The following is a 15,295-nucleotide window of genomic DNA, read 5'->3' as shown; positions in this document are numbered from 1 at the left end:
AAGAGTGCAAGTTCGTTCATTTTATTGTCCACATTCACACCTTGTACAACAGTTTCATTAGGATTTAACTTTCATGAAAGGGCCATAGAAAAATTACCAGAAAAAAAAAAAAAGCACTTGCAGCAGGTAGACTGGTGACTAGACAGATGTGACTGTTTCGTTTGGGGTTTTTTTTTTCCAAACCTTAAAATATACATTTCCTAAGAAGAAAAGCTTTTGTGTCCTCACCTGTAAACTAACACTTTGTTTAAGGGTAGGGGTCACTTTTTGACCACATGGCTCATGATATAAATCCAGTTTCATTGACTATGGTGTAGGGAATACATAATTCTATTATGAGGAGTCAGAGTGTCATCGAGCCTTACAAGCAATGTCACAAACACACCAAATAATCCATATAGTCACACGAACAAGAGTACAATTCTATTAAATTAATAGATTTAAATATATCTAATTTCATATGTAAACTAAATATAGTCTTTCATCAGCATCAACAGAAATTTTATGTATGCATTCATAAAAGTGACAGTTTTTGAAAGTTTGTTTGCATTGAGGATTTTCACTGCAAATGATCCCAATCACTGAGAAGACTTCCTGTAAATGAACAATGGCAGATGCTGAGAACTGGGAACCTAACTGTCCTCTTAAAAAATGTATAAAAACAGTCACTGACTGATAGCTAGCTTCACTTAAACCTAAATAGGTATACAGTATCACAGTAGAGTAGCATTATTTGAATGTGGTGAAAAGAGTTCAAGTCTTATGAAAAAAAAAAAATTACTCAAAGGAAACAAAATGTCATTATGACAAACAAACAAAAAAAAAAAAATTAAATAAAAATCATTCATTAGTCAGCAGTTTAGCATATTTCACTTCTAAAGCTACAAATATAGCATTCTTTTTTAAATGATTTAAATTATAGGCTCTTTTCACCTGAAAAAATAAATAATTTCCCAAGTATTTTCCTCTAACAGATGGTATCAGTGACAATGAACTACAATGTACACTTAACAAAACATTCGTATCAGGCCAAAAGCCCCCCCACATCTAACCCCAAACCACTTCCCATGAAGAACAGAATCCTCGTTGTGATAAAGCATCAAAATGATAAAACAAAAGCGTTGATTGTCCATGTAGAAATCTGGACCAGCTCCACAATTGGAGTCTGGTTTACGCAGCCAAATGAAGGCAGTCTGCTTAATGGGCTCTAAGTCTGAGGCATGAAATCTGATTTTTTTTTTCCCCATGTGCTCTTACATAAAACATATTTATGTCAAGTGCCATTTTGAAACTACTAAACAAACACAGAGTATGGGACTCACTGAAAAACAAACAGACACATTTTCCAGCAGGTACACAGAGCGATGAGGCCTGCTAAGAGTGTCCTGGTACTGGCACATCTTGCTGCTGATGAGTGGGCGGCAACGGTTGGGTGTTTCCTGGTACAACATGTGCTGGTTCCCCTTCATCTACAAGACAGTTACAAGTTTGATTCATGTACATAAGAATAAAGCTGATGATAAAGGCTATACATTTACACAATGAGGATTATACTTCCCTCAATATTTGCAACTTCAGGTGCTCAGAGCTGAGGTTGGATTGCATTAACTTATTACAAGCATAGAGTTGCACAGAAAAGAAGACAATATTAAACTGGCAAGTAAAACATTTACTGTAGTACTAAGTGAAGAGCAGAGCCATTTTCCCATAGATTTCCATACAATCTGACTTCTGACTACTTTTTACATCCAGTGGAGTTGCTCCCATTGCACAGTCATTGTAACAGGATACTTACGTTTGACCTCAGCTTTTGTGTTTTGGGCTTTTAACCTTTCCATTTCTTCTACGGCCTGAATGGAGAAACAAGGATAGAAAATGTTACCACATCACAAATGTAATATTTTGTGTCTGGGGGTAACTCCCTAGGACTACCTGAATCCAGAGAATGTTTCAACAGTAAAGTAACATAATAATTAGTTTTATGTTCACCTGCTGTAGCCCCATCCTCTGAGCATTAAGCTCACTTTGTTTTCTTTCAAGCTCCTCTTTCTGTCTTTGCAGCTCAACAGACTTCTGGTTGATGTCATTCTCCGCGTTGGCTAGGTGGCGCTCATACTCCCTCAGCTCCTCTTCAGTGTAAAGAGGATTTTGATCTAAAGTCTGTGGTGGAAAGAATCGTGTGTGGGTGCAGGGTATGTTCAGATGTGGAGAGTAAAACAAAATTCAGACAAGGATACATAAAAATAACTTTTAAATATAGTCAACAAATTTCGCTCTCACCTCCCACTCGTCCTTTTCATGGAACTCCTCCTTCTTCGTGGCTGCCATGAACTCACTCAGTGAGACAAGTCTGTCTTTATTAGTGTCCACCTTAACATCAACACAGGAAACTGTTTTAATCAACATCAGCACCAGGGCATGGTGTTCAATGATTAACCATTGGCCACAACTGTCAGGGGGCCGCACAGGAGGAAGCATGCACCCTTTAACATCTCTGCTAAAGCACTGCTTCTATTCCACCAACACCAGTGCTGTGTTTTTGATAACAGGGATGGACAGCTCTTCACAGCTTCGGGATGCCTGGATATTCAAATCATTAAGTAGTGAAAAATTGGAGGCAAACAGACCTCGTCATGACTGTAATGAGTTATGTCTATATTTGCAGTGTCACTGTGGTGGCTCACCTCGTTCATAACGTGCTCTCTCATTCGCAGCCTTTCTTCCTCCATCTCAACCATATCATCCTCTTCATTTTGAGGGTTGTACACCTTTTCCAGCTACAATTGCATCCGCAAGTGCAGATAATTATACATTTAAATGTATTAAATATCTTCAAGCATCCAGAACTACTAGAGTTAGATGCAAACAAGTGAACATAAATACCTCTTTAGTGAAAAGAGCTTCAAGCTCAGTCTCATCAAAGAAACCATCTCCATTTGTATCTGCAACGCAAAACAAATGACTGGAATAAATAGATGCAGATGTATACACATTACATTTGTCTGTGTGCAACACATTCAGCCACCAACACCCCTTTTTTATGACAGATGACTTAAGTCACCACTCTGTTGCATCACACTTCCAGAACTGCTTATATGTTTTAGAGAGATAACAGTGGCAACCTTTAATATTCCAGTGAGATATTTTCAATTCTTCAGAGGCAAATATGGTGTCTGCTATTACCGTGCATTTTGAAAAATGTTTTGGGATCAAAGTATTCTGGGTCCAGACCATCTGCCTCCTGCCACACTTCCTTCAACTGGTCCTCACTGCCCTGCACAAACACAAAAACACACAAACACACACGTTTGCATAATTTCCAATTAATTTCCATCACCCAATAGGCTCATTCAGAAATTTTAGCAAAAGAAATATAATATTTTCATAACAGTTTTTATTTTTATTTTACTCAAATGGTTATTAATCACATCTGACCAGCAAAGCTGAGCTCTAACAAAAATCTCATCAAGTTTCCCGAATAGCGTAGTTCACTATCTAATAACTTGAACTAAGAATAATTACAGCTCCTTGACCAAATGAAACAAATCAGAGGACTTACAGGATGATTAACTTTGGGATGGTCAGCGTGTTTCTTCTTCATCTCCTCATAATGCTGCTCTTCCTTCTTGCGTTCCTCCTCGTTCATTCTCCTCAGACGTTCCCTTCTCTCATGCTCCTTCATCATCTCATATCTCTTGAACTCATCATGACGGTCCTTGTCAAAGTTCTCCAAGTCTTTGGTCGCCTAAAAACGCAAACAAAAATGTTGAGGCAGTGGATTCGTATCTGGTTACATTTGTACACTCTGAGGAGATGATTCATTCTGTCCATTGGAGGGGCATCTATATGTGTATGCACTAATACATAATGCTAAGTTCCTCTGCTGTCAAGGCCATTCAGTGAGAGAACCACTAAAAGCTTTGCCTCATATCCTACCAAATTGTTTGAATATTACAACTTTAATCAGCCACTTTTATAAAGTTACTCATTTATATGTGGTATTTTCATTCCACCAGTTACAAGGCATAAATGCTTAACAAATGGCTTTAAAGCTGTGACTGCATCAAAGTTATTACTAAAACATAAAATCATTAACTGTTAATTTGTGGACACCTCTAATGCTCCCTCTGCGCTGAGTGTAGCAAAAATATTAGACAAGCTGTTGTCCACTGTGATTATAGGGATGACTGATGTAGTTACACATACACAACAGCACTTGGTTGAAGGACATGGTCAGTATAAACAAAAAGTCACTACATTAAAGATCTAGTTTTGAAACTGAAGATTTTCTTTTTGTTTCTAAACTTCAAACTAAAGTTTTTACATCGTCTGTACCGATTTGATGAGGCGGTCCAGGTCCTCCACCTCAAAAGTGTCTGGGTTCATGTGGTTGAGGTGCTCAAATTGTTTCAGCAGGGCCTGATGGTCGACCGTCCGGCCTGAACGGGAGGCAAAAATTCCTTTTTTTTTTTAAAACTGTAAAGCTGTTAGATCAACTGTTAACTGTCAACTTATTCTAGTGTACATACACCGTAAAACCTGACAAGAAGTGATTTTGACCTCAAATAAACAGAGTTATGAGTGCTCTTCTCTGTGTGTTTCCCAAACAATTAGTGCTTCAGCAGTTATTTAGTGCACTGGCACCCAACCAGCGGCAAGTACAGGCTTTGTTTACATAAGCCTCAGATCAAATTTACTCTGGAAAAGAGCTCAGTTCAAGTCGTGTGTACATTTATTTCTACACATGATGCTGTCCTATCACTGACTGTTGTGGTTTTAAAAAGTGTTGAGCTCGGGATGCCAGTGGGTAGAGCATGCAACACGTAAACAAGAGGCTGTAAAGTACTTGTTGACAACACCGGTTTGGTTCCAGCCAGTGTCATTTGCTGCATGCCATTCCCCACTCTCTCTCACTCATTTCCTGTCACTGTGTCTTAACAGATAAAGCCAGAAATGCCAAAAAACAAAACAAAAAAAAAAAAAAACTAAAAACTGCTGCGCTCAACCTGCCCAGTCCGTAACTATACTTTTAAATACTGATGTGCTTTTAATCAAATGTAATCTAACAGTTGCCAGTGGCCAGCACCGGCACTGTTAGCTGAGGGAAGCTGAGGAGCATATTACGTTATTATTTTTAAGGGCCACCTTAGACGAGGACCCAACTACGGGCTTGTTTTTAAAACATCTTTTGCAACATAAAGATACAAGTGACACACCAGCAGCATATGCAGGATACTAACCATTCCCCTCCTTGAAGTCATTTTTGGCTTTGAGTAGCATCCGCAGCCTGCCCATCTCCTCCCTCTTCAACTCATCCAGCTTTGTCCGAAAATTGCGGTGGACAAAGTCCAGCTCTTTGGAAAGTTTGCCTTGCTGCAACACAAATTTAGCACACCACAGCTCAATAATACATTTTCAATGGAGTTACAGGATTACAAAATAATGGACTGTTTTGTGACTTGTGTGACATATGTACCTTGATGTCATCTATATTGGCATTTTTGAGCTTTTCTTTGAAGTGAGGGTCTTTCTCGAGGTACTCAATGACTTCCCTGAGGTAGCGGTCATAGTGCAGCCCAGTTTCCTGAAGATCAAACCAAAGCAGACAACATTAAATCACTAGCACACGTCTTTAACTTGTTAATATCTAGCTTGAAATGGGACCATTACTTGATTTACCTTTAAACTACTTTCACTATTCCCTTGGAATACTGAGAGGTACTTTGTGTAATTGGCTAAATGACATATCTGTTTGAATGACAGTGTCCATCTGACTCACAGCACTCTCTGGCGGGTCCAGTTCTTCCTGCTGAGGCTTTTCTTTGGTCTTATCCACACTGATAGGTACTGACTGGATACAAAGCCACAAACTCAGCAAAACCAACCCACAGCGGGCCAAGGCTTTACCCCTCACCATCTGGTTAGGGACAAAAATATTAGAGAATACAGAATATTATATGGTGTTATATGACGATGACATCTCCATTTCGTTAATTATAGGTTACTGATATTGATGTTATGACCTGTGCCGTCAGTGTGGTTCTTCTTTACAAATAACAACACCCTCTATTTGTCAAGCATTGCAAAAGAGAAACAAGACACAACTTCACCTGGAGACACTGGGGGCGGGGGGTTGTGCAGGTTACTCTTAATCTCAAAAGCATCTCAGAAGCACAAGCAAGGGACTGTGCAAAACACTTGTTTGGTAGACAAAGACACAACGAGCTGACTTACAACAACATCCATGCCAGAGCCCGACAAAGTACAACCTGTAACTCACACTTCCTGGCAAACGCATAAGAAGCACATGAGCTAGCGATGTCACTTAAAGAACAGGTTTTCTTCTGGTGAGAATGACAGCTGATTCATTATCCCAAGCCACATGACCAACACATTTCAGGAGTAAACACTGTCTGTCAGAAACCATTCTTATTAGTAAAAGGACGCTTACTTCCAGGCTCTGTCTGCACTCTTGGCTGCGCGTTGACTGTTCAGTTTTCCGCTGGAGCTTGTTTATATGCTGTCATCCACCGCCAATACAAACCTCCTGTGGCTACAACCTACACGAAGAAAGGCTGTGTTCACCATGGCAACCCCCCGCCCCGGCCGCCTCTGATTGGGCAGAAAAAGTGTGATTGCGTTGTAAAAGAGTCGCGTTGAGAGCTGATTGGCCAGTCGACGTGTCAGTCAAAATAAATCAAACGGTCAGCCCGTGGCTTAAGGTGCGTTGAGACAAACCGTACGTGGCGTTCAGGAGACCTCCGGGGAGGGCGGAGTTAGTGTCCGGCGTGGGGGAGCGCAGCGGTGCACCTGGTTCAAACAGGAATTAAACTGTAGTTTGGGTTACTGCATTATGATGAAACATGCCTATACCCACGCTCACAGTTTATTTATTTGCTTGTTAGATAGATCTCGGCAAATAAGGGAAATTAAATCCTATTCACGTGAAGGTACCAGTGTTTCGTGTGAGTAGAAACAGTTCGCTCATTATGGCTAATTTATGTTGTAGTCGAAGATAAGTTTCTTTGTTTGGCCTACCGTTCCCTTACTGAATTATAAAAAACACCTGTGGCTATCGTGGTGCAATTCAGCTGTACTTCAAACAGTAGGCTGCACAATTACTGTATAGTTAAATCATCATCCTTATAAAACTGTTTCACCACAAACAAGACATTATAACCTGAAGGTAGGATTCAGTGCATGTCTGCTGTATAAGAATAACGGTATAATGTATAAACGTATGACAAAAAGTTAACAGCAGAGCATTGTTGTTATCTTCTGATAATAGTCTTCCCCGTTTTGATGCATAAACGTTCCACCTGATGATGGTCACATCTGGAGAAAGCATGCTTACACAACTAACTTAAAATGCATTGTAATTGTAAACACGATGAGGCAGTCAATATAAAGGTAGCAGCTATGGAAACTTCAGTCAGATTTAGAGTGAATTGAGACTTTGAGATTTGGAACATGTGAACATATAATCTTTGTATTTCTATTTTTGGTGCATTAATATTAAGGAAATGTTTGCTCCGTGTACAGTTCACAGTAAGTCTAGGATAATCGAAAAGTAGTTCCGTTTCTTTTCCTATGCTGTCGTCTGCTATTTTGTCATCATAAATTTCAAGACACTAATTAAAATATATCTAGTCTATGTAACCAACCCAGATGAACATAATTGTAATACATAAAGATACAATTAATGAACTAAAAACTAATAAAAATATATATTCAATACATTGGCTTATTTGAACTTGAAATAAAAAACATGCTTAACATCCAGAGAAAAGTGAAAAAAGTGAAAATAAGAAAAGGAAAACAGTTTAACGTGCCAGTGCCAGTCATATTTTTCTGTATTCATGTCCCCCTCTACCTTTTCAAACCCTTCACGGCCTGCTGAGGGTTAGGGTTTGTCTCTCACATTTTTCCAACAGTGGCTTTCTCTTTGCCACTCTCCCATACAGCTTTGACAGGTGAAGAACCTGGGCAACAGCTGTTGCATGTACAGTCTCTCCTTCTCCTTCAGAGAGTTTGTAGATGACCCGGTGACCTCCCTCAAAAGTCTTCATCTTGCCTGATCACTCAGTTTGTGAGGACAGCCAGGTCTGGGTAGATTTAGACAAGTGCCATACTCCATTTACTTCCATTTCTTAATGATGGATGCTCAGTAATTGGAAATCCTCTTGTAGCCATCTTCTGCCTTGCTCTTTTCTTCAAGTTGCTTTTGTGCTCTTCATGTTGCAATTGTAGAAGGAATACTGATGACCACAGACTGGACCTCCCAGACAACAGGGTGTTTTTATACTCCAATCACTTGGCACACATCAACATCAATTGACACTGCTGGCATCAGCTGGTTGGTCATCTGTTGAATGAGGTCATTCACTTTAAAAGGAGTGAACTTTTATGCTTAAACACTTACTTTCCACTATATATCTGTTTTCACTTTAACATGAAATAAGTTTTTTTTTGTAACAAATTCTTGTCAAAAAAGCCAAAGTATACTTTATAATCACATTAAATTATAATTATAATTTATTTATTTGTAAAAGCAACGAAAGGGGAAAACATGTAAAAGGCAGGGTGGATACTTTTATGTTTTATTATGAAGCAACATATGATGGTAATGATGACTTCTTCTTGTTGATAGATAGGAAAATCCCAATATAATATCACACAGGAATTTTATATTCCATTGTGCAAAGTGTTTCTTTTCTATATCCGATAACTTGCAGTTGTAACATGAGACTTTTCAGGTTTTCGTTAGTCAGTCCTATCTATCCATCTATGAATAAAGCTTATTCGTGCACCGTAACCGACAAGCCGACACCGGCGGCTGTGCTCCACACGCCGGCGCTGTTCCGCCGTCCAGGCCTCGGCAGGGAGCCCGAGCCTGGGAGAGACGCTGTCCAACCATGTCCAACGAAGCCTCCATCCGACCAGCTCAACAGGAACTGACGTCCCCTCTGTGCAAGTGGATGGAAAAAATGCAGCTTGAGGAAAAATGGCTCCAAACGCCGCACAGCTGAAAGGTGAGAAGTGAAGCTTTTTTCTGCACTAAACGACTAAACGTCCGGCCGTAAAGTTGGAGCCAGCGGCCGCCTGTGCTCGTCGTCGCTGCCGTTCCCGGAGCTTTCCCGTGTGGCCCAACCTGCAGTTGGCAGGACCAAAGCGGTGGTCTGGATACTTTTAAATGATTAATTCAGCGTCCCACAAAGTGCGGCGCAGTCATGTAAGTTGTTGCTGTTGTGCTAAAGTCGGTCGTTTTTGTGTTTCCGAGGGCGACATGTTTTCCTTCTGTGTGTGTGCGCGCGCGCGCGCGCGTGCAGCGTTCATCTGTCTTAGCGGCTAAACTTAGCATCCAACAAAGTTAAAGTTCCGAACAACCGCTATGAAAAGTATGAAGAAGTCACTTCTGGTCGGCCCGGCCGTGTCAGTTAGCTCCGCCGCTCTCGTATCATGTGTCGGTAGTGTGTTCGCTCTCACTAACACTCAGCTAGCTCCAGTTTCAGGAGGCGTACAGCTGAAGAAAAGCCATTTTTACCGACGGTGAAGACGCATCAGTCGGTGTCAGGTGAGCTGCAGACCTCACTTTGGGTCTTTTGTTCGTTCATTTCTGTTTGAGAGCCAGAAATGAACGACTCGGTGTCATTGTGCTGGAGATTCACTTTCATTCTGCGTTGCCAGGATAAACATATCATGTTTCAGATGGTGGAGTGAACTCCCCCAGATGTCTACGTGATAGTACAAACCTCAGGTCTAGTTCACATGACAACTGATTCAGAAAAGTTCTAAGTTCAGCTACAGATCTTGAAGTTTAAAGGAAAGGTTAAATGTGAGGGTTGTGTGGCTGTGCGTGGATTTATTCAAGCAAATGCAAAGTAAACCACAGTTTCAGAGCACCATGATTGCTGATGGGACACTGGCCAAACATCGACAGTAAGGATTTCACCTCTCCACTGCTCCAGTATGGCCCTGACAGCTTTTGTTCTTTTTATGGTCTCAGTGTTCTGCACAGGCCAGACTCAGTATTGGACATACCAGCGCAAAGAAAACAATGCAAAACAGGTTTTACCATATTGTTTTTAATCTGTGCTTACAATCACAGAGCACACCTCAACTCGATCTGGTTACTTATTTTCCCTTTTTAAGATGTTGTCCTGTACTTTGGTCGGCTGCAGTGTGTATCACCGACATGTCCACTTTTAAACAGCTACTGGAAGCAAAGCCCTCCCTCAGTCTCATGGGATCAAATCCTAAATGCAGACCCGCAGGAGGAATTTTGACGTAGCCTGCTATGCTGTCCAGCCAAATATTGCAAACTGGCACATCTCTATTTTAAATAGGAATTTAAATGTTTCTATTTTAAATGAGTAAATGTGCTAAAATATTTCCAGCTGATGGACTGATGCAGTCTCAGAAATATTTTGTGACCACCATATGCTTTTACAATTTTGCAATGTACGAATAATTACATATAATAATCTGCTATTTTTTGGCCAGTCTTTTGTCTTGGCTGCAACTGGCTTCTTTCCATAAGTAGGATTTTCCTACGTTGTATGTGTCCTGCTACCATATATAGTCTTTAACAATATGGCTATCTTGATTATGTATTTTTTATTTATTTATTTTTTTTTGTATGTAGCCAAGGTTTTGGATATCGATGTGTATCTCTAAGTCTGGTTGAAGCTCCTTGGCTAAAATGTCAGCCATGCCTGAGACTAAATTGGGCTGATCTGACCAATTTGCAGTGATTTACAGAGCAAAACACTTCAATTAACATGACTAATGTTTATGAACTTTAATCACATTACAAAATTTTATGGACTTTAATCACATTACATGGTTTCTCTGGCTGAACCAATGTTTACGCATATAAAAAAGGAAACAGCTGCTGTTCAGTGTCTAGTACAGTGTGTTAACATGGACACTTGGCAGTTAAGAGGATATGAACTTTTTAATTATGGAACCATGACTTCAAATACTAAAGTTTAGTCTGTTAGTGTGTGCAGAATAAATGATAAACAGATGAAATGCTTTGGTCAGTGCATGTGACATTTCTGCAGAGAATTACTCCATCAGTGACACTAGGCACCAAAATATGATGACCTGTCTTTTGTGCATTTAATTTCGCTGGCTGCTCTTTCCTGGAAGAGTTTGGCACTGAGCTTTCCTAGTCAAACGTTTCATGAATGCAGCCACATTGTGACTGCCTTCTGGTGTTAGCACAGCTGATAAGACAACCTTGGGCCACGGTGCTAACATAATGCTAGCAGAGTGAGAGAAAGCAGGAGGAAGAGAGGGACCCGTCAGGCTGCTTGGCATGCCAAATTCCTCAGCTGCACAATAGTGCTAGGCTAGCCTGAGCCCCAGCAGAGCCTGCCTTCACCACAATGGGAGGGGAAGCTCAGGAGAGGCCGGTGACGCCTGGGGAGAGAAGGAACTCACTCAACCCTGGCGCTGTGATCATTCAATGAATGGTTGCTTTGAAAAAGGCGCTGTGTCATTTCAGGTCCCCAAACACTCTGCAGAAATGTTATTCTCATCTGATATACGTTGGATACTTTTGAGTGCTTCCTGTTGTAGGCTAACAATTTTTTTTTCAACAATTGAAGTGGATATTGAGTGTCCGTTACTTTTGGCATTGGGGAAAAAAATAAATCTCACTAATGAACTCATTTACTTATTTCTTAATTTGGAACTACAGTGCGTGTAGACAAGTGAGGAGATGCAGATTATGTCACCCCCTTGTTATAAATTACCTTGTGGGATTGTTTGTTTTAGTCTTTTCTTTTCACATTTGGTCAGCCTTGGCTGCTTCGTAGAATAATTGAAATATGTATTTTGCAAAGTTACAACACAGAGTTACACCACCAAAAGAGAGGTTGCTATGAATGTTCTCATCAACTTAAATGCTAAGAGCATGCTACTAATATAGCCTATGCAAGTTGTGTGACCTAATTAATGCCCTTGACTCCAAAACATGCACAAGTAATTATTGGCTGTGCTGGTGTGACAAATGGCAGATCAATAAGCAATCAAAACATGGTTATAGCAACATGGACCAGGGATTCCTTAGATAAAGAACTGTCAATTAACAAATGAGCTGAATGAGCAAGCTGTGCTTTGGCTGAATATGATCAGTCGTACAATCCCAGGCTCCTCCTGCACGCATACTCCGATGTACTAAACACCATCTGCTCATTTGTGATGCCCAGGCCAGCATTTTGCATCCGTCTGTGTATGAGGGGGTGGCATGTCTTAAAATGCTTTCGAAAGATGCCACTCAAATGTAATCTATTTACCGTTTACCCATGTGATGTATGAGTTTATGTTTCTGGTCTTTGGATTTGCTAGAGTAAGCTGAAAGAAAATTCTAAATGGGATACATTTTTTCTTAAACTTGTCTATGTCTTGTTACTCATTTCAATGTTTTTCCCGCCTTTTAGGTGTTTAAAGTCTTGCTCTGCAACCTTTTTGGCGACCTGACTTAAAACCTGTCACACTCATGGCACCTTCCAGTTAACAGAATGGCCCAGATATCAAGTGGTAATGGGTTCAACCTGGAGGTCCCCCAGCCAAAGGGGGTTGTGGGTAAAGAAGAAGCCCTCCGTATGGAGGAAGAAGCTTTAGCAAAGTTGCAGAAGGAGAAAAGACATACTCTGTCAGCTTCAACACCATCACCATATGCGGCATCCACAGCCTCCTTAAAAACAAAATCATCTAAATATACCACTACTGCTCCTCAACCTTCATCCTGTCCTAGTAGACCAGAAAAAGACCTCATTTTCTTTCCAGAGACCAAGAAGCAAGCAGAGCAGGACAAGTTTAGGGATATTGATGTGGATAAACTGACAAATGAAGAACTTGAAAAGCTCCTACTGGATGAAAATTTTGGGGCTAACAGCAAAGTGTCCCGCCCGTCACCGCTGCTGGGATATAACCTCAGTGCATCCTACCCAGGCCATCCCTGTAGCTCCTCTCCTTTCCAGGGCAGCCAGTGGACACCTGTTCTATCTGCACCATCAAGCTCTAGTGTGTCCACTCCAACCCATCAGCCCACCCCACTGTTCCCCTCTGCTCCATTCCCCAAACCAGGCACATTTCAAAATGGCTTCACTCCAAACATGGCACCCTTCATGGCTCTGCCCCCACAGCAGCCATCCTTCATGGCCTTCACTCCTATCCAGCCTGCTGCTGCCATGGTTTTCCCACAACCAGCGGTCGATCCTGAGTTGGCAAAACTTTTTGACAAGATTGCCAGCACCTCAGAATACTTGAAGAACGGCAGATCGGCCAGCACTGACCTAGATTCCTCTCAAGTGGTCACAGGTTCTCTGGCACCAAACCCACCTCCTCAGCAGCCAGCAGGGATGGAATCATCAAGCATCAGTCGCTTTGACTGGTTGGATCTGGACCCTCTTACAAAGCATAAAGCTGAGAATGAGCATTCTTCTCTGGCATCTGGAGGTGCTGCGCAGACCACAGTACCAGGAGTCCCTGCAGGGGACCCGTGGGACGCAGTGCTTGAGACTGAAGGGAACAGTACTAGCAGCAGCCCCCCGCTGGAGGTGAAATCGCCACTGTCCGTTCGTTCACAGCGGAGGGCATCAACAGGAGCTGCCGTTACCAGGAGTCACTCGCTCAACATCCCAGGGACCTCCACCCAGCACAAACCAAACAATCAGGTATGATCGTAATTGCATGTAAACGTAAACCTTGATTGAGTTTTACTAATAGCATAGTGCTGGAGTTAGCTTATATCGTTGAAAAATGTCAAGCAAATATTTGCACACACCAGCTGATTGTCACCGAAGTACTGTTCACGACTTCTGGTGGCAGTTTTGTTTTAGGATAGCCATAAAATTAATTAACGTCGTCATACTGTTGTACTCAAGGTCTCTGAGAAAGATCCAAGGGAGAGTGGCATGCACGTATTATGATCAGGGTTTGGATATTTGATTCAGGATCTGATGACAACTGTGAGCTTATCTGCCAATGTTGTCAGACCACCCAACTCAGTTCAAATTAAGAAGGTTAGCTGAGTGTTGATGTGTCAAACTGTGTCCTCCTGAACATTAATGGTTGCTTATTTGACTATGATTATTTAATGCTTAATCAGAAAAGATTTTTGCTTTAATAATGCCTACAACTGTACTAGTCCCAGCTCTTTGGTATTATGAACACTGGCCAAATCATTATAAGTCACACATGTGTTGTGTTCTCTTAAGCATTGTGTTTAACATTCACACACTTTGTTACTGTACAATCTATGCTCAGTCTCATTTTTAAGTCAAGTTCAAGTTTATTTCTTAAATACCCAATTATGCAAGATAATGCACAGTGAAATGCACCTGAACACGAGGAAGTGTCCCACATTAGCCCAAACAGAAATCACACATGAACATAAAAGTCCATGAGTGAATAGTTGCCAACAACAACTTGTCTTTGCACACTGTTAACAGCATAGACACAAATATACAGAATGCATGATTATATATAACCAATGCGTAGATAACAATAGCCAGTGTAAGTACAGTTTAGTCAGAGGGAATATTGTTGGATCTTCAATCAAAATCCTGCTCACAAATGCTTGTACATCCTTTGTTTACATCATCATCTATTGGCAGAACATCCTCTATGCTTCTGTACCCTGATATAAGTAGAGTATTTCACTGTGGATAGTAACCTATTGTTTCACTCCACATTTTCCCCTTTACCACATTTTGTGATTAATTTTGTCAAACAAACCACAAAGTGATCTCTTCTTGTGATCAATATTTAAAGGATTCATTTGGGACAGTGCCGTGGGCAAGTGGTATGAGATAATATCTCCTCTACATCTTATATTTCCCCTAAAACTAACCAACCATCTGTCATTTATTTGGTATTGCCGAGTTGAGTTGGTGAGACAGGACAAGAGTTTTAGTTTTTGAGAAGTACAGCCCTCTGAAGGCCATCAGACAAACACAAAATTTGTCTGACTCTTCACTTAGTATCTGGGAATTGGACTTACCATAAATTTTTGAAAATGACGTTTTCTCTGTTTTGTCAGAATTGCATTTCAGCGTTCATTATGACAGAAGTGGAAAAAGCTTATTTTGAATGTGTGAACTAGGGCATTCTGGCTGTCAATGTCTACTATCACCCCCCTTTTTATTTGGTTTGGTTTTGTTTTGTTTGTTTTTTTATGGGTTTCAAGACCACTTTTTTTTATCTGCTCATCGTGCCGAGAATGAAGGGCCCAAACAATTGATGTCTGTGGTACATTTCTCACACATGGGTAATTAACTTT

At 40.9% G+C, this 15,295-nt stretch overlaps 2 protein-coding genes across 7 annotated transcripts in view; one reads left to right on the top strand and one right to left on the bottom strand.

The window, feature by feature from the left end:
* Positions 1-12: 12 nt before the first annotated feature.
* On the bottom strand, positions 13-6,588 carry LOC115056182 (nucleobindin-2). Of its 2 annotated transcripts, XM_029522449.1 has the most exons (13): positions 6,452-6,588; positions 5,780-5,917; positions 5,477-5,584; positions 5,241-5,373; positions 4,336-4,439; positions 3,560-3,745; positions 3,184-3,274; positions 2,884-2,942; positions 2,685-2,777; positions 2,281-2,370; positions 1,990-2,160; positions 1,796-1,850; positions 1,375-1,469 (listed from the first exon to the last, which is right to left on the bottom strand). In XM_029522449.1, the coding sequence occupies exons 2-13, from the start codon at positions 5,915-5,917 to the stop codon at positions 1,375-1,377; spliced, it is 1,323 nt and encodes a 440-aa protein (XP_029378309.1). In that variant the 5' UTR covers positions 6,452-6,588. The 2 variants fall into 2 exon arrangements, with proteins under 2 accessions (XP_029378308.1, XP_029378309.1); XM_029522448.1 differs by lacking the exon at positions 6,452-6,588 and having other exon boundaries at positions 13-1,469.
* Positions 6,589-8,880: 2,292 nt separating this feature from the next.
* pik3c2a (phosphatidylinositol-4-phosphate 3-kinase, catalytic subunit type 2 alpha) overlaps positions 8,881-15,295 on the top strand; it is a 40,609-nt gene continuing 34,194 nt past the window's right edge. For 2 of the 5 annotated variants that reach the window (XM_029522034.1, XM_029522035.1), the window contains exon 1: positions 12,531-13,688. In XM_029522034.1, coding sequence (XP_029377894.1) covers positions 12,531-13,688 — 1,158 coding nt within the window. The other 3 variants (XM_029522031.1, XM_029522032.1, XM_029522033.1) reach the window with 3 other exon arrangements.

The sequence above is a fragment of the Echeneis naucrates genome, chromosome 16 (assembly GCF_900963305.1).
Source record: "Echeneis naucrates chromosome 16, fEcheNa1.1, whole genome shotgun sequence".
NCBI classification, from domain to species: domain Eukaryota; kingdom Metazoa; phylum Chordata; class Actinopteri; order Carangiformes; family Echeneidae; genus Echeneis; species Echeneis naucrates.
Note: the sequence above shows the minus strand (reverse complement) of the source record. Positions and strands in the feature narration are given on the sequence as shown.

Coding starts and splice junctions, on each gene's coding strand:
- LOC115056182 (XM_029522449.1), bottom strand. CDS start 5,917: ATGGTGAGGGGTAAAGCCTTGGCCCGCTGTGGGTTGGTTTTGCTGAGT. Junction 5,374..5,476: donor CCAATATAGATGACATCAAG/GTACATATGTCA, acceptor TTTGTGTTGCAG/CAAGGCAAACTTTCCAAAGA. Junction 2,778..2,883: donor AAGCTCTTTTCACTAAAGAG/GTATTTATGTTC, acceptor ATGCAATTGTAG/CTGGAAAAGGTGTACAACCC.